At 54.6% G+C, this 19,822-nt stretch overlaps 1 protein-coding gene across 1 annotated transcript; it reads right to left on the reverse strand.

Moving 5' to 3' along the window:
- Positions 1-5,542: 5,542 nt before the first annotated feature.
- ANP32A (acidic nuclear phosphoprotein 32 family member A) lies at positions 5,543-16,406 on the reverse strand. Its single transcript, XM_021709349.1, has 9 exons — positions 16,308-16,406; positions 15,881-15,955; positions 14,921-14,976; positions 14,622-14,787; positions 14,310-14,432; positions 11,508-11,706; positions 9,856-9,953; positions 7,192-7,255; positions 5,543-6,935 (listed from the first exon to the last, which is right to left on the reverse strand). Exons 1-9 carry the CDS (start codon positions 16,404-16,406, stop codon positions 6,874-6,876), a joined length of 942 nt encoding a protein of 313 aa, XP_021565024.1. The 3' UTR covers positions 5,543-6,873.
- Positions 16,407-19,822: the final 3,416 nt, after the last annotated feature.

Genomic DNA, 19,822 nt, shown 5'->3' on the forward strand with positions numbered 1-19,822 from the left:
AGCGTCCTGTCCTCTACCAAAGGCCAGACTCTGTTTCCCCGTGAGCTCCCAAGCTCTGACTTCCCCCAAGGTGTTCCCATTTCTCCCTCCCACCTTCCCATCCCCCATCTCTCCCACATCCTCTGCTGCGCACGCACGCACACACAGGCTTAGTGTCCCCTGAGGCTTTTGGGAGGGGAAAGGCAGAGTACCCTGGCCATCCAAGGTCACACAGCCTCCTGGCTCCCACCCAGGATGGTGTTACCAGCCTCAGTGCCCCCTCCCGGGTTCAGGCATTGGAAGGAGCTGCAACTGGTGGTCCAGAACATGGATCGGCCCTCGTTGCAGGAGCAGAGAGCCCTTCTCCTTGTTCCTGAGGTTCGAAACATTTTTTGTTGCAAGACATCTGTTCTCAGGGACGACAGAGAGGCTGGTTTTGTCACAGGCGTGGAGTCTGGAGAGCTGCAGGGATGCGTGGGTGAGTGTGCAGGGCCTGGGTGCGGGTGCTGGAGAAAAGGTGTGAAATGAATCCAGCCAAGACATGACGAGACGGCCCGGCTGCAGCGAGCTGTGGGCTGCACGCAGGACTGAGAACGCAGGAAACACCTCCACGCACGGGACCAGGAAGCGGTGGGGTCTGATCCCGGCTGGTGCCTTACCAACTGTGACCTTGAGCACTTATGTCGTGTCTCTGAACCTCTGTCACCCAGACTGGAGTGCAGTGGCACGCTCCCGACCACCGCAGCCTCGCCATGGTGGGCTCCAGTGATCCTTCCTTCCTCCTCAGCCCTCCAAGTACCCGGAACTACAGGTATGCGCTACCACGCCTGGCTAATTTTTTATTTAATTCTTCAGCTGGAGAGTCGAGAGAATTCTGCTGGGAGAATGACACAAAATCACAAATACCATGCTCTGGGCACACATGGAGTGCGCCCTGGCTAGGTCCACCCAGGAAAGGCAGGTGTCTGTAGACAGGCCTCCCGTCTGTGTGTGGAGACTTCGAAAAACTGTTTTGTTTGCTTTCTATCAGAGCTCCTCTCTCAACCGAGACACCTGTGTCCCACACTGGCCCTTCCAGCTACCTCCGTGGAGTTCTGGCCAGGGAATGCCAACTTTCATGTGTGAAATAGATGGAACCAGAGATCTCTGGGCACTGAGGGAGGTAACACAGTCAACTGTCACCTAAACCTGTTGAGAGTCATCTTGCTGCATTGCTGCTTTTGTAGACAACATAGGGACTAGTCTGCAGCGACTGCCCAGCTAGTGAGTTCTGGAGCCATGATGAAAATCCAGGCTCCTGCCCGGAGCCCCGGCCAAGATGTGTGGTACCAGCAGAAGGCAGCTAGCAAGACTGAGGATGCTCCTAGAGGGAGCATTCCTTTTTATAACCGAGAGTCCATGGACCAGATCAAAGACTGTGGCAGCTGACACAGAGTGAATTAATGAATTTCACTACATGTAGATTTTTAAAAGGAGGGGGGAAACTCCAAGTAGATTATATTATTACTTAGTGGCATTTAAAACTTTGTTTTCTCCTTGGGCTTCTTTACCATGAAACTGGCATCTTTTTTGTTGTTTTTAAATGAAGGGACTTGCTATGTTGCCCAGGCTGATCTTGAACTCCTGGCCTCAAGCAATCTTCCTGTCTCAACCTCCCAAAGTACTGAAAATACAGGCATGAGCCACCATACCTGGCCTTGACATCTTTTTTTTTTTTTGGAATTGGGGCCTCAGTCTGTCACCTAGGCTGTAGTGCAGTGGCACTATCAGGGCTCATTGCAGCCTTGACCTCCTGGGTTTAGGTGATCCTACCACCTCAGCCTCCTGAGTAGCTGGGACTACAGGTGTGCACCACCACGCTTGGCTAATTTTTTTTTTAATTTATGTAGAGACAAGGTCTTGCTATGTTACCCAGGCTGGTCTCGAACTCCTGGGCTGAAGTCATCCCCCAAAGTGCTGGGATTGCAGGTACAAGCCGCCATGCCTGATTCTGATCTTTTTGCAAATTGCAACTTTCACCTTCCACGTCTGGCTGCTCCTTCTTTTCCATCATCTCACAACCTATGATGCTGTTATCAACCCCGCTTACGAGAGGTGCGAAAGGCATGTGGACCTGGATTCGAATCCCTGCTCCCCTGCCCACCTCCTGTGAGAGCTTGGGTCCATCACTCAACCTCTCTGGACCTCCCTTCCCCCAAACTTAAATTAGTACTGCCATAACACCTTCCTCCCTGGTGGCTGTGGGTGCTGAGTGCAGCACTGCCCAAGCTTGCCTCATGATGAGAATCCTCTGGGTCTTGTTGAAAACAGATTCCAGGTCCCCATCAGAACTACTGACCTGAATTCCCAAGGCTGAGGCCTGGCAAGTCTGACAAGCCCTGGGGACTCTTATCAGGGAGATTTGGGAAACACTGGGTCGAGTCTTATAATGCACGTATTGTTGTGTCTGGCACTAAGCAGCTAATATTTACCAAGCACTTATCTGGGGTAAACTTTGAAATGAGGATGGTAATGATTACCAGATCAGGTTATGATGAAAAACAAGAATAACGCGTCGTGCTCAGCAAGCAGGAGTCCTGCCTGCGTGGCTTCCCCACACCTTGTATTCGTCAGGGCTCCTTCAGGAGGAGCTGCAACCATCTGGAAGCTTCCCTTGGCTCTGGCTCCATGCTCTGGCAGGCTGTCTTCGAGGTTGAGCCTCCACAGCTCCAGGCTCCATCCTCTGGCCCAATTACCCCCAAGGGGAAGAGTCTCGTTTTCCAAATCCCAGGGTCAGGCCTCATTTGGCCCATTTGGGTCGCATGTCTTGCTCTGAACCAGGAAGCTCATGGTTTGGAATAGGCTGACTGGCTGGGACGGAGTTACTCGCTCACCCTGGAGCCCAGAGGGGTGGGGGACGGGCTGTCTGAACGTCAGGAGTGGAGAATGGTCCACATTGCCTGAGTCCTTCTTGTGGTGCCTTGACGTTGCTGCCCGACTGAGAAAAACAGGTACCTGGCAGTCAGTTCCTGGCAGCTGTTGGCCCCGAGTGCCCCACCGGGGGATCTTCCGGGTCTCTCCTCTGCTGACTTGTCCAGGGCCAGCTCGAGGGCCCCAGGCAGGTGACTCAGCCACGGACCTGTCCCTGCTGTGCAGCCATCGCCTGCCCCCTCCTTGGCCTGCTCACCCTGGACTTGGGCTGCTGCCAGGGCCTTTCCAAGGCCTGGTCCCGGTGTCCAAAGTGTCCAAAGCCACTTGTTGGGAACTGCTCTAGGAGCCCTTCCAGCCTCAAGCAATGAGCTTCTGAACCAGGATTGAAACAGCCTTTGCAAGTCAGCAAATGAGACCAACTGCCCAGCCCCTGCCCTCAGCTGCCTGAAACAGGTCTCTGGTGTCAGAAACACATCTGACGTCTGAGGCATGGCACTTCCTGGCTGGGCACATCGTCTCGCTTCTGAGCCTCGGTTTCCCCTGTGACACCCCTGGGAGTGTGACACACTGGACAGAGCAGGGACTCAGGACCCAGGAGCACCTTCACGGCCCCTCAGCACTGGCCCATGCCAGGGAATACCTGGCCCTTCCAGGCGGGCAAATCTGACAGCACCCAGGCCTGGCTCCACTGTGTGAAGGTGCTGCAGGCTGTCCATGCCGCAGGACACAGATGGGCGTGGCACTCACCATGCTGTCCACTCAGGCTCAGCTGTCTTCCTGAAGGACATTCTGCTCCACAGCTTCCTGCTGGTCACACAGCTGCCTCCCACAACCATGTGGCACAGCAGCAGTGGGACTTTGCAGAAGCCCGGGATGGGCCTGGGCTATCACTCCTTTCAGTGTAGCCTCAAGTACATCATTCTTTCTGGGCTTTGGGCTTTTTCTTCTGTCAAATAGGCCAATGGCACTGGGTGACTTCTAAGGGCTCTTCCCTTGAGGGCCTGTCCTGTGGCATTTGTCCTACATGGAGGGCTGACACCCCCCTCGTGGGGCTGGCTGGGGATGGGGTGAGGACAAGCCAGGTCTGGAGCACTTGGTGGAACAGCCCAAGGGCTCTCCTTTCTGGTGGGCTTTTCTGTCTGGCTGTGTGATGTTGAGCAAGTTGTTTCTGGGGCCACAGGTGTCCCAGGGGCGATAGCACCTATGGAAGGTGGCTCTGATGACTCAGTGAGTGAGGCTGGGCACAGAGGCTCAAACCTGTGATCCCAGCACTTTGCCGAGGCTGGAGGCGCAATTGAAGCCAGGAGTTCAAGACCAGCCTGGGCAACATAGGGAAACCCAATCCCTACAAACAAAAAATAGACAGGTGTTGTGGTGCACGCCTGTAGTGCCAGCTACTCAAGAGGCTGAGGCAGGATTGCCTGAGTGAGCTGAGGTCAAGGCTGCGGTGAGTCATAACTTTGCCACACTGTACCACAGCCTGGGTGACGGAGTGAGACCACCGACTCAAAATCAAAAAAACAGGTGAGAGGCTGCACTTGAAGGGCCCATTGCACAGCAAGACTCAGGAAGGCAGACTTCCCTACCCACCGCTGGCCAAACCTCCTCTTCCTCCAGGGCACTCACAAATTCAAGATGGAAACGGCCCCAGATGGACCAGGGTTTCACCTGGGTTACTTCCAAGTTACTCAGCCTGCTTTTCCTCACCGTAAAGTGGGCCTAGCACAGTGGTGTTGGTGCGATTCCTGGCACCATTCACACAAGAAGGATCTGCACCCTGGCCTACCCACATCCACCCTTCTCGCTCACTTGCCTCACGACATTTCCTTCCACGTCAACGACGGAAGGTCGGGGTCAGAAAACCCAAGTCCAGGCACGCGTCTCCCTCACCTGCTCTTCCTCCAGCTCTGAGGACCTGAACACCCCGGCCTGTTCACCCTCAGAGCCCTCAGCCAGGAGGCCACCTCCCAATCCCAGAGCTGGAAGCAGTGTGCCCCTGATGGTAGCAAGTGTCAGGGCACTGCCTGAGGGTGTGGTGGGTCACAGGCTCTTCTGGGAGCAACACATCCTGGAGCCACACATAAACCGTAAGGAACCAAGGGCTCACGGTGGGGCTCAAGACTATGAGGCTGAGAAGTATGTGTGTGTGTGTGCACACAACCACAATTAGTCAGTCTGACCCTTCTGGAAAACAATGGAACCTCGTACGTGAGTCTTGTAAATGTTACAACTTTTGGTCCAGTGACCCTGCTTCTAAGAGTCTGTACCAAGAAATGCACAAAAGGTATGAGTACTTACATCATCATATCCACTCTAGAAGTAAGTTGGAAATAAACCTCTGAACATCTGGTTAGAATTAAGCACATGAGAATAGTTGATGGGTGACTGTGTAGCCACTTAAGACACGTGCTTTCAAAAACTAGAGATGGAGAGAAATGATCACAATAATAGTAAGTACAAAAGTAACAAAATAAAACACCATTTGTAAACCTCTGGGTTTGTGAAATAATTTGTTTTATACATTCCTGAGTTTTCAAGCATACATTCTTTTTACAATACGAAAAACAAACAGTGATATTCAAAACAGGGTTCAAGCTTGGACCAACTTCTCGGTGACCATTCGGGTGGCTTTTTAAAAATAAGTAACACTATCTTTTTTTAAATGAAGCTTTTAATAATGATACACCACTGAGTCTTGTTTTGAGACCAAAAATATCCAAACTTAATATTCCATCAGACATCCCATAAGAAAAGCTATCTTATCAGGTAACAAAAATGAAGCTTCCTTCAGCCGCCCACTTGCTGGGAACACGTCTTAGAAGGATCAAGGGCCTGGTGGACTCAAAGAAGTCATCCCCCAGAAAATTGTATAAAAAGATTTATTGAAATTTATCAATGACAAACAGACATAAAACTCAGTTTGGCTCTTCTGAGGAGCCGGAGAAAAACAGGTGCAGATGTGGTTTGTACAGATGAAACATGGGTTAGGAAACACATCACTTCTAGAGCAATCTCTTGGGGACATGGAAGCAAACCTGTACATTCACTAGGAATTCGCAGTCATTTCAGATTTTCACTAGGTAAGAAAATACAATTTTGCGTTAGTTTTTCCGTGCTCGGGTGTATGAAAAAAACAACAACGAAAAACAACCCAGCCGTCATGCAGCAGTGTCTCAGCGCTCAGGTCTGTAAACTGCTCTAAGCGTGGACATACGTGTGGAAGAATTCTCTCGTCACTTTGGAAAAACAAAGCGCTCTAATATGTTACAGAACAAGATAGGTTTTTTGTTTTTTTCTTTTAAAGAAGTTGAGGTGTGAGGGTTTGCTTCTTCTTTTCAAGGTAATGACCAGATCCATTTTCCTCGTAACTCACAAGCTCTCAAGAAGTAACATCAGGGTCCTCTGGAGAGCAAAGCCCACCACCATCTGGGAGGGGGGGGAAGGGGGCGAGAGATGGAGAGTGTCCCCAAACCAGGGCCACAACACGCCGTGAGGTCGCTATTTACACACCAGGGTGCTGAGTGCCTCTAGCAGGCCGAGAAAAGCAGGCGTCACGGGGCCCAAAAAGCAAGAATTGAAGCGTGGCCAGGCTCAGCATCCCCTGGGCTCCGAGCATCCAGACAGAGGCCAGGCTCGGCCTCCCACCCCACCCAGCGACTCGGGGAACGCCCTTGTTAGGAGAACTCTGAGCCCAGGATGGATGCTCGCATGGGGTGCACTCAGCTATTGCGTTCACAGGGACCAAACCAGACACAAGAAAAAGGAGGGGAAAAAAATAAAGAGTGGCAGTAAAAATAGTCTTTTATTCCACACCTCCCGCCCGCCCTCCCCCCGCGTCCCCCAGAACACCTTCCCCTCTCGTTCCCACAGCAACGGTACAATCAGAAAAAAATAAGTTTCGGGGGGCAGGATTTGGAGGGGGGGAGGGGATATGGGTAAAAACAGTCAAATCACAATAGGAATTTCTCAAAACGGTGATTCAGCTTAGTCGTCCTCCTCGCCCTCATCCTCGGGCTCTCGTTTCCGCTTCTGTCCCCTCTCCTCCTCTGGAAGAGGAAGAAACTGCATTAGACCAGGCGCCCGCCCCACCTTGTGGCTCAGCCCACCCAAGAGGACCTGGGGTCACACCATCAGGAGGCTCTGGCCTCCCTGGAGACCAAGGCAGGGTGTGTAGGGCCAGGGGCCCAGAACCCCAGGGCCGCAGGGGAGTGTTCTGCCCACCGCCGGGTCCTCAGGGCCCAAGCAGCTCATGCCCACGTGGCGCCAGGCCACTGCCCGCCGAGAGTCAGAAGGCTGCCATACCGCCAAGATCCTCTTCTTCCTCCTCATCGTCGACCTCCCCATCGTTGTAGCCCTCCTCATCCTCCTGGGAGAAAAGCAGACATGGAACATCGGAAACCACCCTCCCTGGCACTGAGCGCAGTGAGGGTGGCAGATGCCTGTGGGCACTCAAAGACCCCCGCCCCTAGGGCTGAACGTCAAGTAGGATGAACATCAAGCAGAGGCTCTGAATGTATTCTGGACCAAGCTTTCACTTGATAATCTGCAGAAAGTTCTGAACTCCTTCCTTGGATAACACCTACATCACATACAATCTTTACAAGCAATCTCAGGGCATGTGGGCGGAAGAGGTCCTCCCTGGGGTCCAAAGCAGGCCGTCTCCAGCCTGTGTGTGCCCTGGGCAGACTCCCTGTCATGTCACGTAGGTCGCCCCTTCCTCATCTGCCTCCATTCTCCCTTCTGTGGAAGACCCCAGCTCCAGCAAGTCCAATGTTACCCTTGCCAGCCCCCTCACTGTCTTCTAAACTCAGACCACCTGGAAGGGAGGGTCACCTCAAGGGGAGGGGAGGGAGAGATAAATTCAGGGGCTCCCGAGGACATCACACCCAGTTGGCCTGAGCTTTTTTTTCTTTTTTTTTTTGATATAGACAGGGTCTCACTATGTTGACCAGGCTGGCCTTGAACTCCTGTGTTATTTTTTAAAATTCATTTTAAATTGTTTGTTGCTATTATATACATATACAGTTTACTTTGTATATTGACCTTGCATTATGCAACATTCTCAAATTCACTTTTCAGTTTTAGTATTTTTAAAAATGTTTTAAAAGATGTTCAATGTAAACAATCATATTGTCTGCAGTAAAGACAGTCTTGCTTCACTCTTTTTTTATCTGTGTATTTCCTTTTCTTGTCTATCAAACAGGCTAGGACTGACTTCCTTCTCCCACCCCCCCACCCCTATTTATTTCTGAGTTTTGAGTTGGGGTCTCACTCTTTCACCCAGGCTGGAGTGCACTGGCATGAATGAGCACAGTTCGACGCAGCCTCAACCTCCCAAGTAACTGAGACTCCAAGTACATGCCCCCACTCCCAGCTAATTTGTTGAATTTTTATAGAGGTGAGGTCTCGATATGTTGCTCAGGCTGGTCTCGAACTCCTGGGCTCAAGTGACCCTCCCACCTCAACTTCCCAAAGTGCTGGGATGTCAGGCATGAGCACCATGCCTGGCCTGGGCCTGGGGCTTTGGCAGGGACTGGGGCTTCACTCTCCACAAGGACTTGCCCCTGAAGCAGGAGGCTAGTGGAGTTGCTGCATGCTGAGCCCTTTTCCTAATGCACTGGGCAGCCCACTGTTCTCAAGAGCCCAGCGACAGACTTCTTCCTGTCAAGGGAAATATTCTCTCACGATGTCACCAAATAGCACCCCGTCAGTCTATGTAGGAGTCTGGTCCTTGACTGGAAGCTGGAGCTACAGAGACCCCCGAAACCACACGCTGTGGCTTTTGTGCCGGGAGGGCCAGATGCCAGCCCATCGGCCAGGGCAACTAGCCAATAAACTTTGTTTTTTTAAAATGCTCACAATACCCTTTCCAGGAAAGCCTAGCAGCTGAGAGAAACCCAGAGACACAGCTGCACGGAGCTGAGCTCATCGCCCGGCTGGCTCCTCCTGGTTCTGGTGGGCCAGAGGGGCTGGCGGGAGAGCCCGGCTAAGCGAGGTGTGTGGTAGGAGGATGCCTGCAGCCTCCACCCCGGGAGGCGGGAAGCGGGGGAGGCAGACACCGCGTATGTACTACCATCCCTTTAAATCTCCGGGCCTAACATTTGCAGTGAGCAAGAGTTGATTTATAATTCCGGGCAAGTCATGGGAAAGGACTTGCTAGAGACACTCAGAACATCCAGACACAGAACCCAGCACATGTGGCAGGAGCCAGGGGAGGCATGATGCCCACTGCAAGGGACCCAACGCGTGCCTGCCAGACACTGGCTGTGCACGTTTTACTAAAGTTTCATTCCACCCTCCTAACACCCCTGTGAGGAAGGCATGGTCCCCACTTCACAGATGAAGACACAGCTCAGAAGGCCAAGTGACTTGTCTGGGGACATAGCCAGCAAGGGGCAGGGCTGCCTCGCCTATCCACAGGCTGCCCTTGACCTCCAGCCCGGGTGACCCCCACAGAACCCATATCTGTTAGGACAGCGGCCAACCCCAGCACATGGTCTCCACAGGGTGCAGGTGACCCATCACATGACCTGTGCCCAACGTTAACTGGCTACCTGTCCCCCCATATGGTCTCGGGTCCTCACAGTTGGGAGTGCTGGGCTGGGCCTGAACCTGCTGCCTGTCCCCCTAGACGGTCTCAGGGTCTCCCCAGCTGTGAGTGCTGGTCAACAGCCTCATTAACTTATAGACGAAAATAAACAGCAGTGGGGACATGGACTCTGCACTTCCTCACATGGAAACACGGGTGGGCAGCCCCAGTAGCCGAGTCCCTGCCCCAGCCTTCTCCTCCTCCCCGATCCAGCATCTCCAGACCTCGTGCCAGTCCTGCCTCCCTAGAATCAGCCAGGCGAGGAGCTCTGACATAGACCCATTTCACTGCCCCTGGGGAGCCCTCAGGGCTCCAGGACTGACTCAGAGGCAGCCAGCGAGGGCCACCCGGGGTTGGCACCCGCCAGACCTCCTTACCTCCTCCTCCCCACTCACGTCCTCCTCTTCGCCTTCCTCCTCCTCATCCTCGTCCTCCTCATCTTCTACTGCCTCTGCGTCTTCATCATACTCCTCCTCTGTGCAGTCGAAGGGGAACAGACCAGAACTGGTGGTGAGCCAGCCTCTCCCACACATGGCACTGGCCCAGATGGATGGGCCTGGCAGAGGGGTTGGGGTCTCAGGGCCCATGGCCCTCCCACCCCCGCTGAAGCTCGATGACTGCATGCCCCAGCTCTCATGAAAACCACACCAGCAAGAGCAACTCATCCTGAAGGGATCTCAGAGACAGGCCCTGCCCACAAGTCTTGTGAAAGTGGAGACCGCTGCTGGAGGCTGGGACCACTGAGAAACTGCTAGGTCAGAGGACAAGTTCCGGGCCCTGGGAGAATTGCCAAGTCAATTTGTTTAGCAAGGGTATTGAGGCCAAACTCCTCACATTAAAGGTGAGAAACCTCAGCTGGGCACTGTGCTCACGCCTGTAATCCCAGAGCCTTGGGAGATCGAGGCAAGAGGATCACTTGAGACCAGGAGTTCGAGAGCAACAAGGGCAGCACAGTGAGACCTCATCTCTACAAAAAAACGCAACACTTAGCCAGGTGTGGTGATATGTGCCTGTAATCCCAGCTACTTGGGAGGCTGAGGTGGGAAGATTGTCTAAGACCAGGAGGTTGAGGCTGTGGTGAGCTATGATCATACCACTGCACTCCAGCCTGGGGACAGAGTGAGACCCTGTCTCAAAACAAACAAACAAACAAAAAAACTGTGAGGAGTCTTGAGATTCAGACAGAACAGACCGGTTCAAGGCCACACACAGGATCCTCGATGGCGCTGGGTTCAGGAGCCTGGTTCAGGACCACCAGCCTTGGGTCCCTCCTGCCGCATCACAAGACCCCACCATAGCAAGCAGGCTCTCTGAGGGCCCTGCCAAAGACTCCCCAGATAACAAGGAAAGACAGCATCCTGGGTTCGAACGGCAGAGGCAAGTGTCCAGATTTCCCATGCTAGCCTGATCAGGGAGATCTGCAGCAAGGCAGGCAGGAGGGGAGCTGCAGGAGACGCCCCTCTTCCTTTTCCCTTCCTGAAGGTCCTGGATGCTTCCTGCACTGCTAGGGGAGCCCATGTGTGGCCCGCAGTGCCCCTGCATCCCTCCTGAGCTCTGAGTCCATACCCCCAGGCACCGGCCTATGGTCCTGTGGGCTGCAGCCACCAGGGGGCCCCACAGCCCGTCCAGCTCGCGCCCTCCTCTCCATCACCAGACACCCAAATGAGAAAGGGGTTCCTCAGGCCACACACCCCACTTCAGAGTGTCTAAGACCAGGGTCCCGCTCCAGAGAGACACTGTGGAGGGGCTCACTCCCTGGGGGGCTTTGGAGAAGAAACCATCCTGGAAATGGAGATTCAGGGATACACTTTAAAGGGCTATGGTCAGATGCTTCTCGGGGTTCACAGCCTGTTCTTTTAGGGATATCAGAACGAGGCAGCTTAGGAACTATGGGACACAGAGCAGACAAGCCCACCCCATCAGAGCCTCGGGAAGAGCAGCGGCCAGCTAGCCAGCCTCCAGTTGGGGTGGGGGGTGCTGCCCAAGGCCTAGCCGAACCCCATGGCCTCAGCCCTCCCCTGCCACCCACCATCTTCCTCGTCCTCCTCGTCATCCAGCCCCTCCACGTAGCCCTCGGCATCTGAGTCGGGGGCTTCCTTGTCGTCCTGGTCGAAGCCGTCGAGGTATGTGAGCTGCGGCAGGAGCTCGAACACGCTTTCTCGGTAGTCGTTCAGGTTGGTCACCTCGCAGTTGAAAAGGTCTAAGCTCTTGAGGTTTTCTAACTTCTTCTGCAGGTAGAAACGTGAAGTCGACCGTTAGTGACTGGTGGGAGGTGGAACAGCCCTCAGAAACAGGTGGGCAGCACTGACGGTATGGGTGGCCCAAGACACCCAAGTGCCGTTAGGTGACCTGGCTCAGGTTTTGCTGGGACATATCATCCTGGGGGGCGCCTCCATGTCTCTAGCTGGAAAATGGGGGTGGCATATTGAGGACCTTGGAAGCCTCCCCAGTACAAAGCACTTTTATTCTGCAGCTGTGGCTTATGCCTTCACAGTGACCAGCATGAAGTGAACCCGCGGCTCGCCTGGTACCTGGGTGAGCGGTGTGCATCCTGCCCCTGTGACAAAGGACACAGAGGGGAAGAAAAAAGTGATACCAGCTAACTCATGCCTGTGCCAGATGATGGTGAGGCTAGTCCTGCAGTCCCGCATGCTACAAGCCTGTCCCCTCACAAGCCCTGGAAGGCGGGGATCACAGAATTGGCACTGAGCAGCCCGCGTGTGGGCCCGGGGTTCCTACTCTCTGAAATGCTACCTGTTATGAGGGGTCAGAAGGCCAGGGAGGCTCCAGATCTGTCCCCGATGAGGGCTATCCACACTCACTCCACCTGATGGCCTAGGAAACTGAGACCCAGGAGGGGAAGGGTCACACTGCTTGTGAGTAACAGAGCTGCATCATGGCTTCCCAGCCCACCTACCTTCAGGATACCAGGGACAAAAAGTCCCTTCCAAGGCTGTCTGTCCTTGTCCCAAGGAGGGCCAGGGGGCCCCTTCAGCACCTTGGGATTGCGACCCAGATCATTCTGTGCAGACAGGCCACAGGCAGGGAGGATCTCAGGGCAGCGGTCTGTGCGGGTGAGCCCAGCACCAACCAGAACAGCTTTCCACCCCCAGGGGAGGGTTAGCAGGCCACACTGGCTGGGGAAGTAGGATGGTGTGTATTATGCACACATGTGTCTGATCTCTAACGGGGACCGAGTCACCCTGTCTCACAAGAGTTTATATACTTGGGCTCAATACCTTACCCCCCCCACACACACACGGAACTCCAGGGGTTTCCTTCTGCAATTTAATTATGCAAGCAAGACTTCCAGGCAGATCAAAAAGGTCTACACTCTCCTAGGAAAGCAGGAAGACTTGCAGAGAAGTTCTGTTAGAAAGTGGGTTCTATGAACTGTCCCCATGCCACAGATGGACAGGTCAAGCCTGCCCTCAGAAAAGAACTGCCAGCTTCCTTTTCTACCACCCAGCCTGCAACACATCCGTGGATGCCAAGAGTGCCCTGGACAGGAGCCCCAAAGACCCAACCCAAACTGAGGGATAGCCCCTGACACACACACACACCCAACTATATACTCAGAAAAGGGCAACTTGGCAAAATGTTCTCCAGCATCCCCTGACTCTAAAATGCCTGGATTTTGTGGCAACTCCGAAATACATATTTACAATGTGTGTGTTTACTGAATATGCTGGTCTTTCTCCATTTTGAAGGAGTCGTCATTTGACCAGTGACACATCTTGCAGCGGAAGTCGCCAAAGCCAAAGGAATGCTGTGGCTCAGTCTCTGGCACTGTTGAAAGCATTGCTCTGACTATGACCTGGCCTTCTGGCTAGTCCATCAGTGAGGCCTGGGACATGTTCAGCTTAGAAGATGAGCAGGAGCCAGAAACACTCCCCGGGTGCCCGTCACACCAAGGACCAGTGACCAGGAGCCCTTCTCCACACCACCCAAGGAAGGCCGGCCTGCATGAGGTCCCGCGTCCCAAGGCCTGCATCAGGAAGGAAACTCCCACCTTTCAGAGGCCAGCAACCCAAGGAGAAAGCAGGGGTCCACCCCTAGGGCAGGTTCATCCTTGGACCACTACTCCTCAGGGAAGGCACGAGCCACACCCCGAGCCTGAAGCCCTGCAGCCCAGGTCTCCAATGCTCAACAGAGACACAGACTGTCAGGGAGGGACAAGGCCAGAGCCAGGACCAGGCCTGCGCCTACCTCTACAGTGAATGGCTGCCAATTCAGGCTAAAGGACCCTGGTCAAGCTACTGGGTCTCAGTTTCTCTATGCACTAAACAGAAACAGCAGCTCACTTATATCTTATAGCATATAACGAGAGTCAAAGAAATTGAGTGGGAAAATGGCCGGGCACCATGGCTCCCACACATTGAAAGGCTGAGGTGGGAGAAATGCTTGAGCCCAGGAGTTTGAGACCAGCCTGGGTAACATAGCAAGTCTTCATCTCTACAAAAACATTAAAACAAAACAAAAAAAAGAGCTGGGCGTGGTGGTGTGTGTCTATAGTCCCAGCTAGTCAGAAGGCTAAGGCAGGAAGACTGCCTGAGCCCACAAGGTGGAGGCTGCAATGAGCTGTGATTATGCCACTGACAAAAATAAAGAAAGAAGGAAGGAAGGAGGGAGGGTGGGAGGGAGGAAAGAGAAATTGAGTGGAAAAGGAAAACAGGAAGGAAGGAGGGAGGGAGGGAAGGAAGGAGGAAGAAATTGAGTGGAAGGAAGGAAAGAAAGAAAAAGAAAAGAAAGGAAGAGGGAAAAGCGCAGGGAGTATCCCACCACCCACTCTTCCCACCTTCCCCACAGAGTCGGTGGCTGAGTGACTCACCAGTGGCTCTATTGTGCTGAGGTCTTTAATTTTGTTGCCACTTAAGTTTAGATGCGTGAGGTTCGGACACTTTTCTGCCAATACTTCCAGGCCCCCTGAGATTCTGTTATCGCTTAGTTCAAACTAAGTGAGGCGGGAGAGAAAAGCAGAAACAGCTTTCAGAATGCAGGTTCCCTGCCCGCCCGGGGGGGAAGGGTCTCGGGCGTGGTGTGCAAGCACCTGGCATGCATGAGTCGCCCCCCCCCCATGAGGTCACCATGACCACCCCGCCCCCACTCGCCTCCAGCACACATGCTCCCGGGACCTCATCACCTTCTTGAGTTTGTTTAACTTTGGTAGGTTTGCGATGGAGGTGAGGCCCGCGTTGATTGTGCTTAAGAATTCCAGTTCTTCAAATTCATCTGTGAGGCCTTCAATTTTGCCTTCGTTGGACCGACAGTTGTCCAGGACCAGTTCTTTCACCTGGAAAGGCAGGGACCTGGTGAGTGGACTTGAGGAAGGGGGCAGAGGGAGGCCAGGGGGTCAGGGGCCTCCCTGAAGGCCAGGGAGACAGATCGGAGAGTGGTCCATCATTCCTCCAGGTCTGGTGACCACAAGATAGGTTTACCCACCCTGGGTGTTCCGCTTTTTGCAATTTGGGGCTGAGGAGAGTACTAGGTGAGCAGAGCTGCAGAGCCAGGGGCCCACAGACAGGGCTGGACTGGAAAAGACGGGCACAGTGTACCCTGCTGCCCCAGGCGAGGCTGGTGGTCTCACTCCAGCCCTGCTCTCCCCAGATGCCATCACTACCATCACCAGTAAAACACCACCTCCATGTCCTATCCCAGGGACCCGCCCTCAGCACCTCCCTCCTCTCGCCTCCCACTGCCCGCAGTCCCCAAGACCCATCTGCCTGCCTTTGCCCACCCACCATCACAGCTGAGTCCACCCACTGGGGCACCTACTAGGCCTCCCTGTGGCAGGGACAGAGGACAGGGACTCCTGTGACCCTCCCATCTCTAGACCAGTGCTGTCCCAGGGAACTCCTGGCGAGGAGAGACGCCTCTGTGCCGTCACAGAGTGAGGGACGCCAGCCACATGCAGCATGGCTGGTGAGGTGAGGGATGGGGCTTTTCATTCTACTGGATGCAAATTCATTTCTGTGAGAGATGAAGGGAGCAGTCGCTCAGGCCTGGGCGTAGATGTGGAAGGAGAACGGAAACCACACAATGACGACGGCCCCAATGAAACGACAGGCTAAAGCCCTAAGCCTGTCTTCAGAGGCACCTCCATGGCCTGTCTGTCCCTGCCCAATTCCCTTACCCAAAGCGGATCCTAAATCCTTTATTTTGAATATGGTATGGTGAAAAGCCACCCACTCATGGGGCTGTTAGCAGATAGACTTTGTTGCAGGCCCTGGCCAAGAAGGCAGAGACATGCCAAGGGACAGCCACCTCATCTCAGGCACGGAAGGGCCCTAGAGCTGGCAAGGTCGGCGGGCACCTGGCCTCCAGGCCACCAGCCCAGCCATTCATCCCACCCAGAGCAGGCCTGCTCCTTGGAAGACCTGGCCTCCCAGGGCTGGAGGGTACCTTGGAGGGGACCCCACCTGGCAGCACCTGGTGCTTGAAAGAGCCTTTGGCCCAGGGAGCGGCACCCCAAGCTGCCTGTAGCGGCAAGGGGACACTTATGTATGTCACCAGACATGCCATCCCCCTCCCTGGGACTTAAGCTCATAGGACCTGCATGGTGCAAGCCCGTCCTTCTCCACAGCTACCCTGCACTGTCCAGGAGGTCACCCTGCCCTTCAGGTCCCTTTCTCCTCTGGACAAGCAGATGAACCTCGTGACCAGCCCCGTCTAGGGCTGCATGCTCCTCTGAGCAGGCCAGCTCACCTGGCTCCTTCCTCCAGGGCCTAAATGACCAGCCTGCCTGTCCTCCACATGCCCCTCTTCCCTTGGGCCAAGAGGAAAGGAGGGGAGGAGAGCCCTGCGGGGTCACTCCTCAGCCCACCCTCACCAGTGGGCAGGACAGGGGAGCAGGGCACCAGGGCTCAGAGGCCTGCAGGCCCACCTCACTCTTCCCAGTGGGTGGCGCACACAGCTCCACAGGGACCATGGCAGTTTGGGGGTGCATCTGGCAGCGCCCACGGATGGGGAAAGTCAGGGGGTGGCCGCCTTCCCTCAGGGGCACGCTCAGTCCAGGCCCCAGTCACCAAGATTCACCTTCTTGCCGGCCTGGGATGGGGCAGTCAGTCCTTTCCCACCCCCTCAGTGCCTGAGATGCTGGGAGGCCTCTGGGAATCAGGAAGGCAAGGGAGAGGGAGTCACTGATCCAGGCCATCTCTCTAAACTGGAAGGCACTGGAAATTCTTGAAGCACCAAAGACACATGGGCAAGAGAGATTCCAGTCCACCCTTGACAATGGCAGATGGGGTTTTCTAGGCAGGTCAAGGGCTTATCCTCTTACTGCCATAGCCTAGGCCTCAGTGATGAGGCTGGGAGCTGAGCAAATTCCTCCAGGAAGCCAGCCCCTTTCCCGGAGAAGTGCAAGGCTGCTTCGTCACCCCACTGGTGGCCGGAACAGACTGTCCAAGAAATCCAGATAGACACGGGTTTCCAGTGCTGACCAGGCCAGTTTCAGCACCTTCCGCCACACCCCAACTGGGGACCATGCCTCTTGGGGACCACATGCAAGCCACCACTATTAACGCTACTATTAAAAACAGGCTGGATGCAATCCCAGCACTCTGGGAGGCCAAAGTGGGAGGATCGCTTGAACTCAGGAATTCAAGACCCAGCCTGGGCAACAGAGCAAGACTTTGTCTCTACAAAAATAAAAAATAAAAATTTAGCTGGGCATGGTGGCACACGCCTATAGTCCCAACTACTGGGGAGGCCAAAGTGGGAGGATGGATTGAGCCCAGGAGGTCAAGGTTGCACTGAGTTAGGATCACACCACTATACTTGGTGACAGTGAGACCCCATCTCAAAAATAAATAAGTAAACAAATAAAAATGAGAAGCCACCAGGCACGTGGGAAGTACTCTACACCCTGTCTGTCTCCACAGCTACCCCACAGGTACCCCTGCCGCCTTCCAGCCACATCATAACTGCCGATCGCAAGATCCCAGGACACAGTCCTAAGAGGGTGTCCACTGTACAAGATGAGAAAGCCCCCGATGGCTTCAGACACTACCAAGTGTAGGGCGCAAGCTCTCCCAGACCTCATACTCAGTCCTACAAACCCTCAGTTGTATAGGGCTCAGAATGTAGGACCCCTCCACATGGCTCTCAGGGGTTCTCAGCCAGGAAGGCCCCAGAAGCAGCCTCAGAACCAGCTTTTGAAGACCTAACCCTGCCTTCCTGTCTCTCGCCCTCTGTCCCCAGAAGCGCGTCCTAGAAACCAGAATTCCTCTCCCCCAAAGCAGCCAGCAAGTCCAGAAAGGCCACTCTCTCCCCACTCCCTTCCCCACTGAAGACACTTGTTCCAGAGGGTCCTGCCTGGGAGGAAGATAAGCAGAGACCAGGAAGAATCTGGACAGACATGCCTTGCCAGGCGCCCATGAAATCACACCCTCTGTCCAATCACATGTCTACGCGGCTGCCCACTCTGCATTGGATCTGAGCAAGGACACAGGCAGTCTCCCCTGCATCTTGGGGTTTTCATTTCTCAAGGCTCCTGTGCCATATGAACTTGGAAGAGATAAGCTAGTTATGCTTTTGCTGAGTTCACCTGTCTCTTGCCACAGGTGCAGTGCTCTGACCTGTATGGTGGGTGAGGAAAGGGGTCACACTGTCACTGGTCCCTTCCAGCCTGTCTTCTAACTGTCCCAGCCACGGGGTGGACACTACACTCAGCGGTCATAACATCCTGGGCAGCCAGAACTCAGAGCCGAGCCCAGCCCTGGCTTGGTGACGTGGGAGGAGGGGCCCGGACCCTGCCGTCCCCAGATGGCAAGAGGCTGCTTCTGCTCCCTTGGGAAAGCCCCGTTTTTCTAAAGGGGGGTCCCCACTGCTTCTGTGTCTCCTCACTGGCTGGTTTCAGCACCGTGTGGGGGGAGATCAAAGGGGAGAGGAGGCGCTGGGCCGCAGAGACAGAGGCCGCAGACACCAAGAAGCCATGTGGGAAAGTCCACTGCTCAGTGGGGTGATGGGCCCAGGGACAGCAGGGGAGCTACACGTACAGTGCCTGAAACAGACCCAACAGGACACGCCCCCAACACCAGCCCACAACAGGCTCATAGAAGCCCTCCCACAGGGCTCCAAAGCCCAGGCCTCCCCCTAGAAGACCCACACGCCTCCCCCGGCTTAGCTCTAGCCCGCCACGGGACAAGAACATCCCTTGTACATCCAGGGTGTGTTCTGCCTAAAAAAGAAAAAATGAAGGCCCACTTCCCCTGCCAAGTCCTGGGTGTGAGCTGAGTGCAGAGTTAAAATTAAACTGAAAATGTGTACTTGGGTTTCGGCTCCCTCTCGATCCCACCGGCCACTTAAAAATACCCGAATATGGCTACTCTCTCCAGGCACGCTGCAGTCCTTGTGCTGGTACCAGGAGTTTGCCCTGCGCCACAAAGGCCTGCACAGGCCGGGCCGAGGCCCCCGAGGATGGACTCCCTAGGGTGCACCCCCAAGAGGAGCCCTCGTATCCACAAGTGAGGTCTGGGGGAGACACGGAGGGTCCCCAAGACTGAGAGCTTCTGCACTTTCTGGAAAATGGGCCTCACCACAAGGGGGGGGCACTTCCCACAGATGAAAGCAGAAACGGCTGTGACAAACACAAACACCTGGCTGCTCTAAGGAGCTGATGAAGTCCTCATATGTGACCCTTCCTCTCCATCCCAACAGCCAGTTTTGGACACAGTCACCTCACGTTACTCCAAGTCTGCTTTTACGTCCACACCAGGTCTTTTTGACGGCGAGGCTAGAATTGTGGGGAGGCAGCTTGGACTTCAGGGAAGAGCCCTCAACCTGAGCCCACGGTCAATCTGGAGGCCAAGGACCCAGCTGGCAGAAGGACCCCAGCCTCTACCCCCCAGGCCTCAGGCTCCTGCCTCCATAGAAAGGAGATGGTGAGCTCTGTGGAGCCTTTAGTCAAGAACAAACTCCAGCCTGGAAAACACTCCTGGCTTCCCACTGCCTTGGGGAGAGTCAAGTTCCTCCCCATGGCCTCCAAGCAACTCCATTCCTGCCCCCCTCCACCCAGCTCCCTACCCCTCTGCCCAGCTCTGTGAGTCTCGCTCATGCCCCCTTCAGCAAGGCCATCCCAGGCGCCCTATGCGTTCAAGGCAGCTGCCGCATGAATCATTTAATCGTGTATTAAGCATCCGATCCTCCTAGAGGTCAGGGACTGTCCTTCCCGTAATCAGCCTAGCAGGGCGCGGACACTGAAGCTCATGCTTGACAAATGTCCTGTTTACTGTGCCAGGCACAGCCTGGGGGGCCAGGAGTCACCAGCCGGAGTGGGTCCAACTACCATGAAATATATAGTCTCACAAGTAAACATGGAATGAATGAACACTAGCTCTTACAAAT

This window comes from Carlito syrichta, unplaced genomic scaffold, assembly GCF_000164805.1.
Source record: "Carlito syrichta isolate Samal-C Ts95f unplaced genomic scaffold, Tarsius_syrichta-2.0.1 Scaffold179048, whole genome shotgun sequence".
NCBI lineage: Eukaryota > Metazoa > Chordata > Mammalia > Primates > Tarsiidae > Carlito > Carlito syrichta.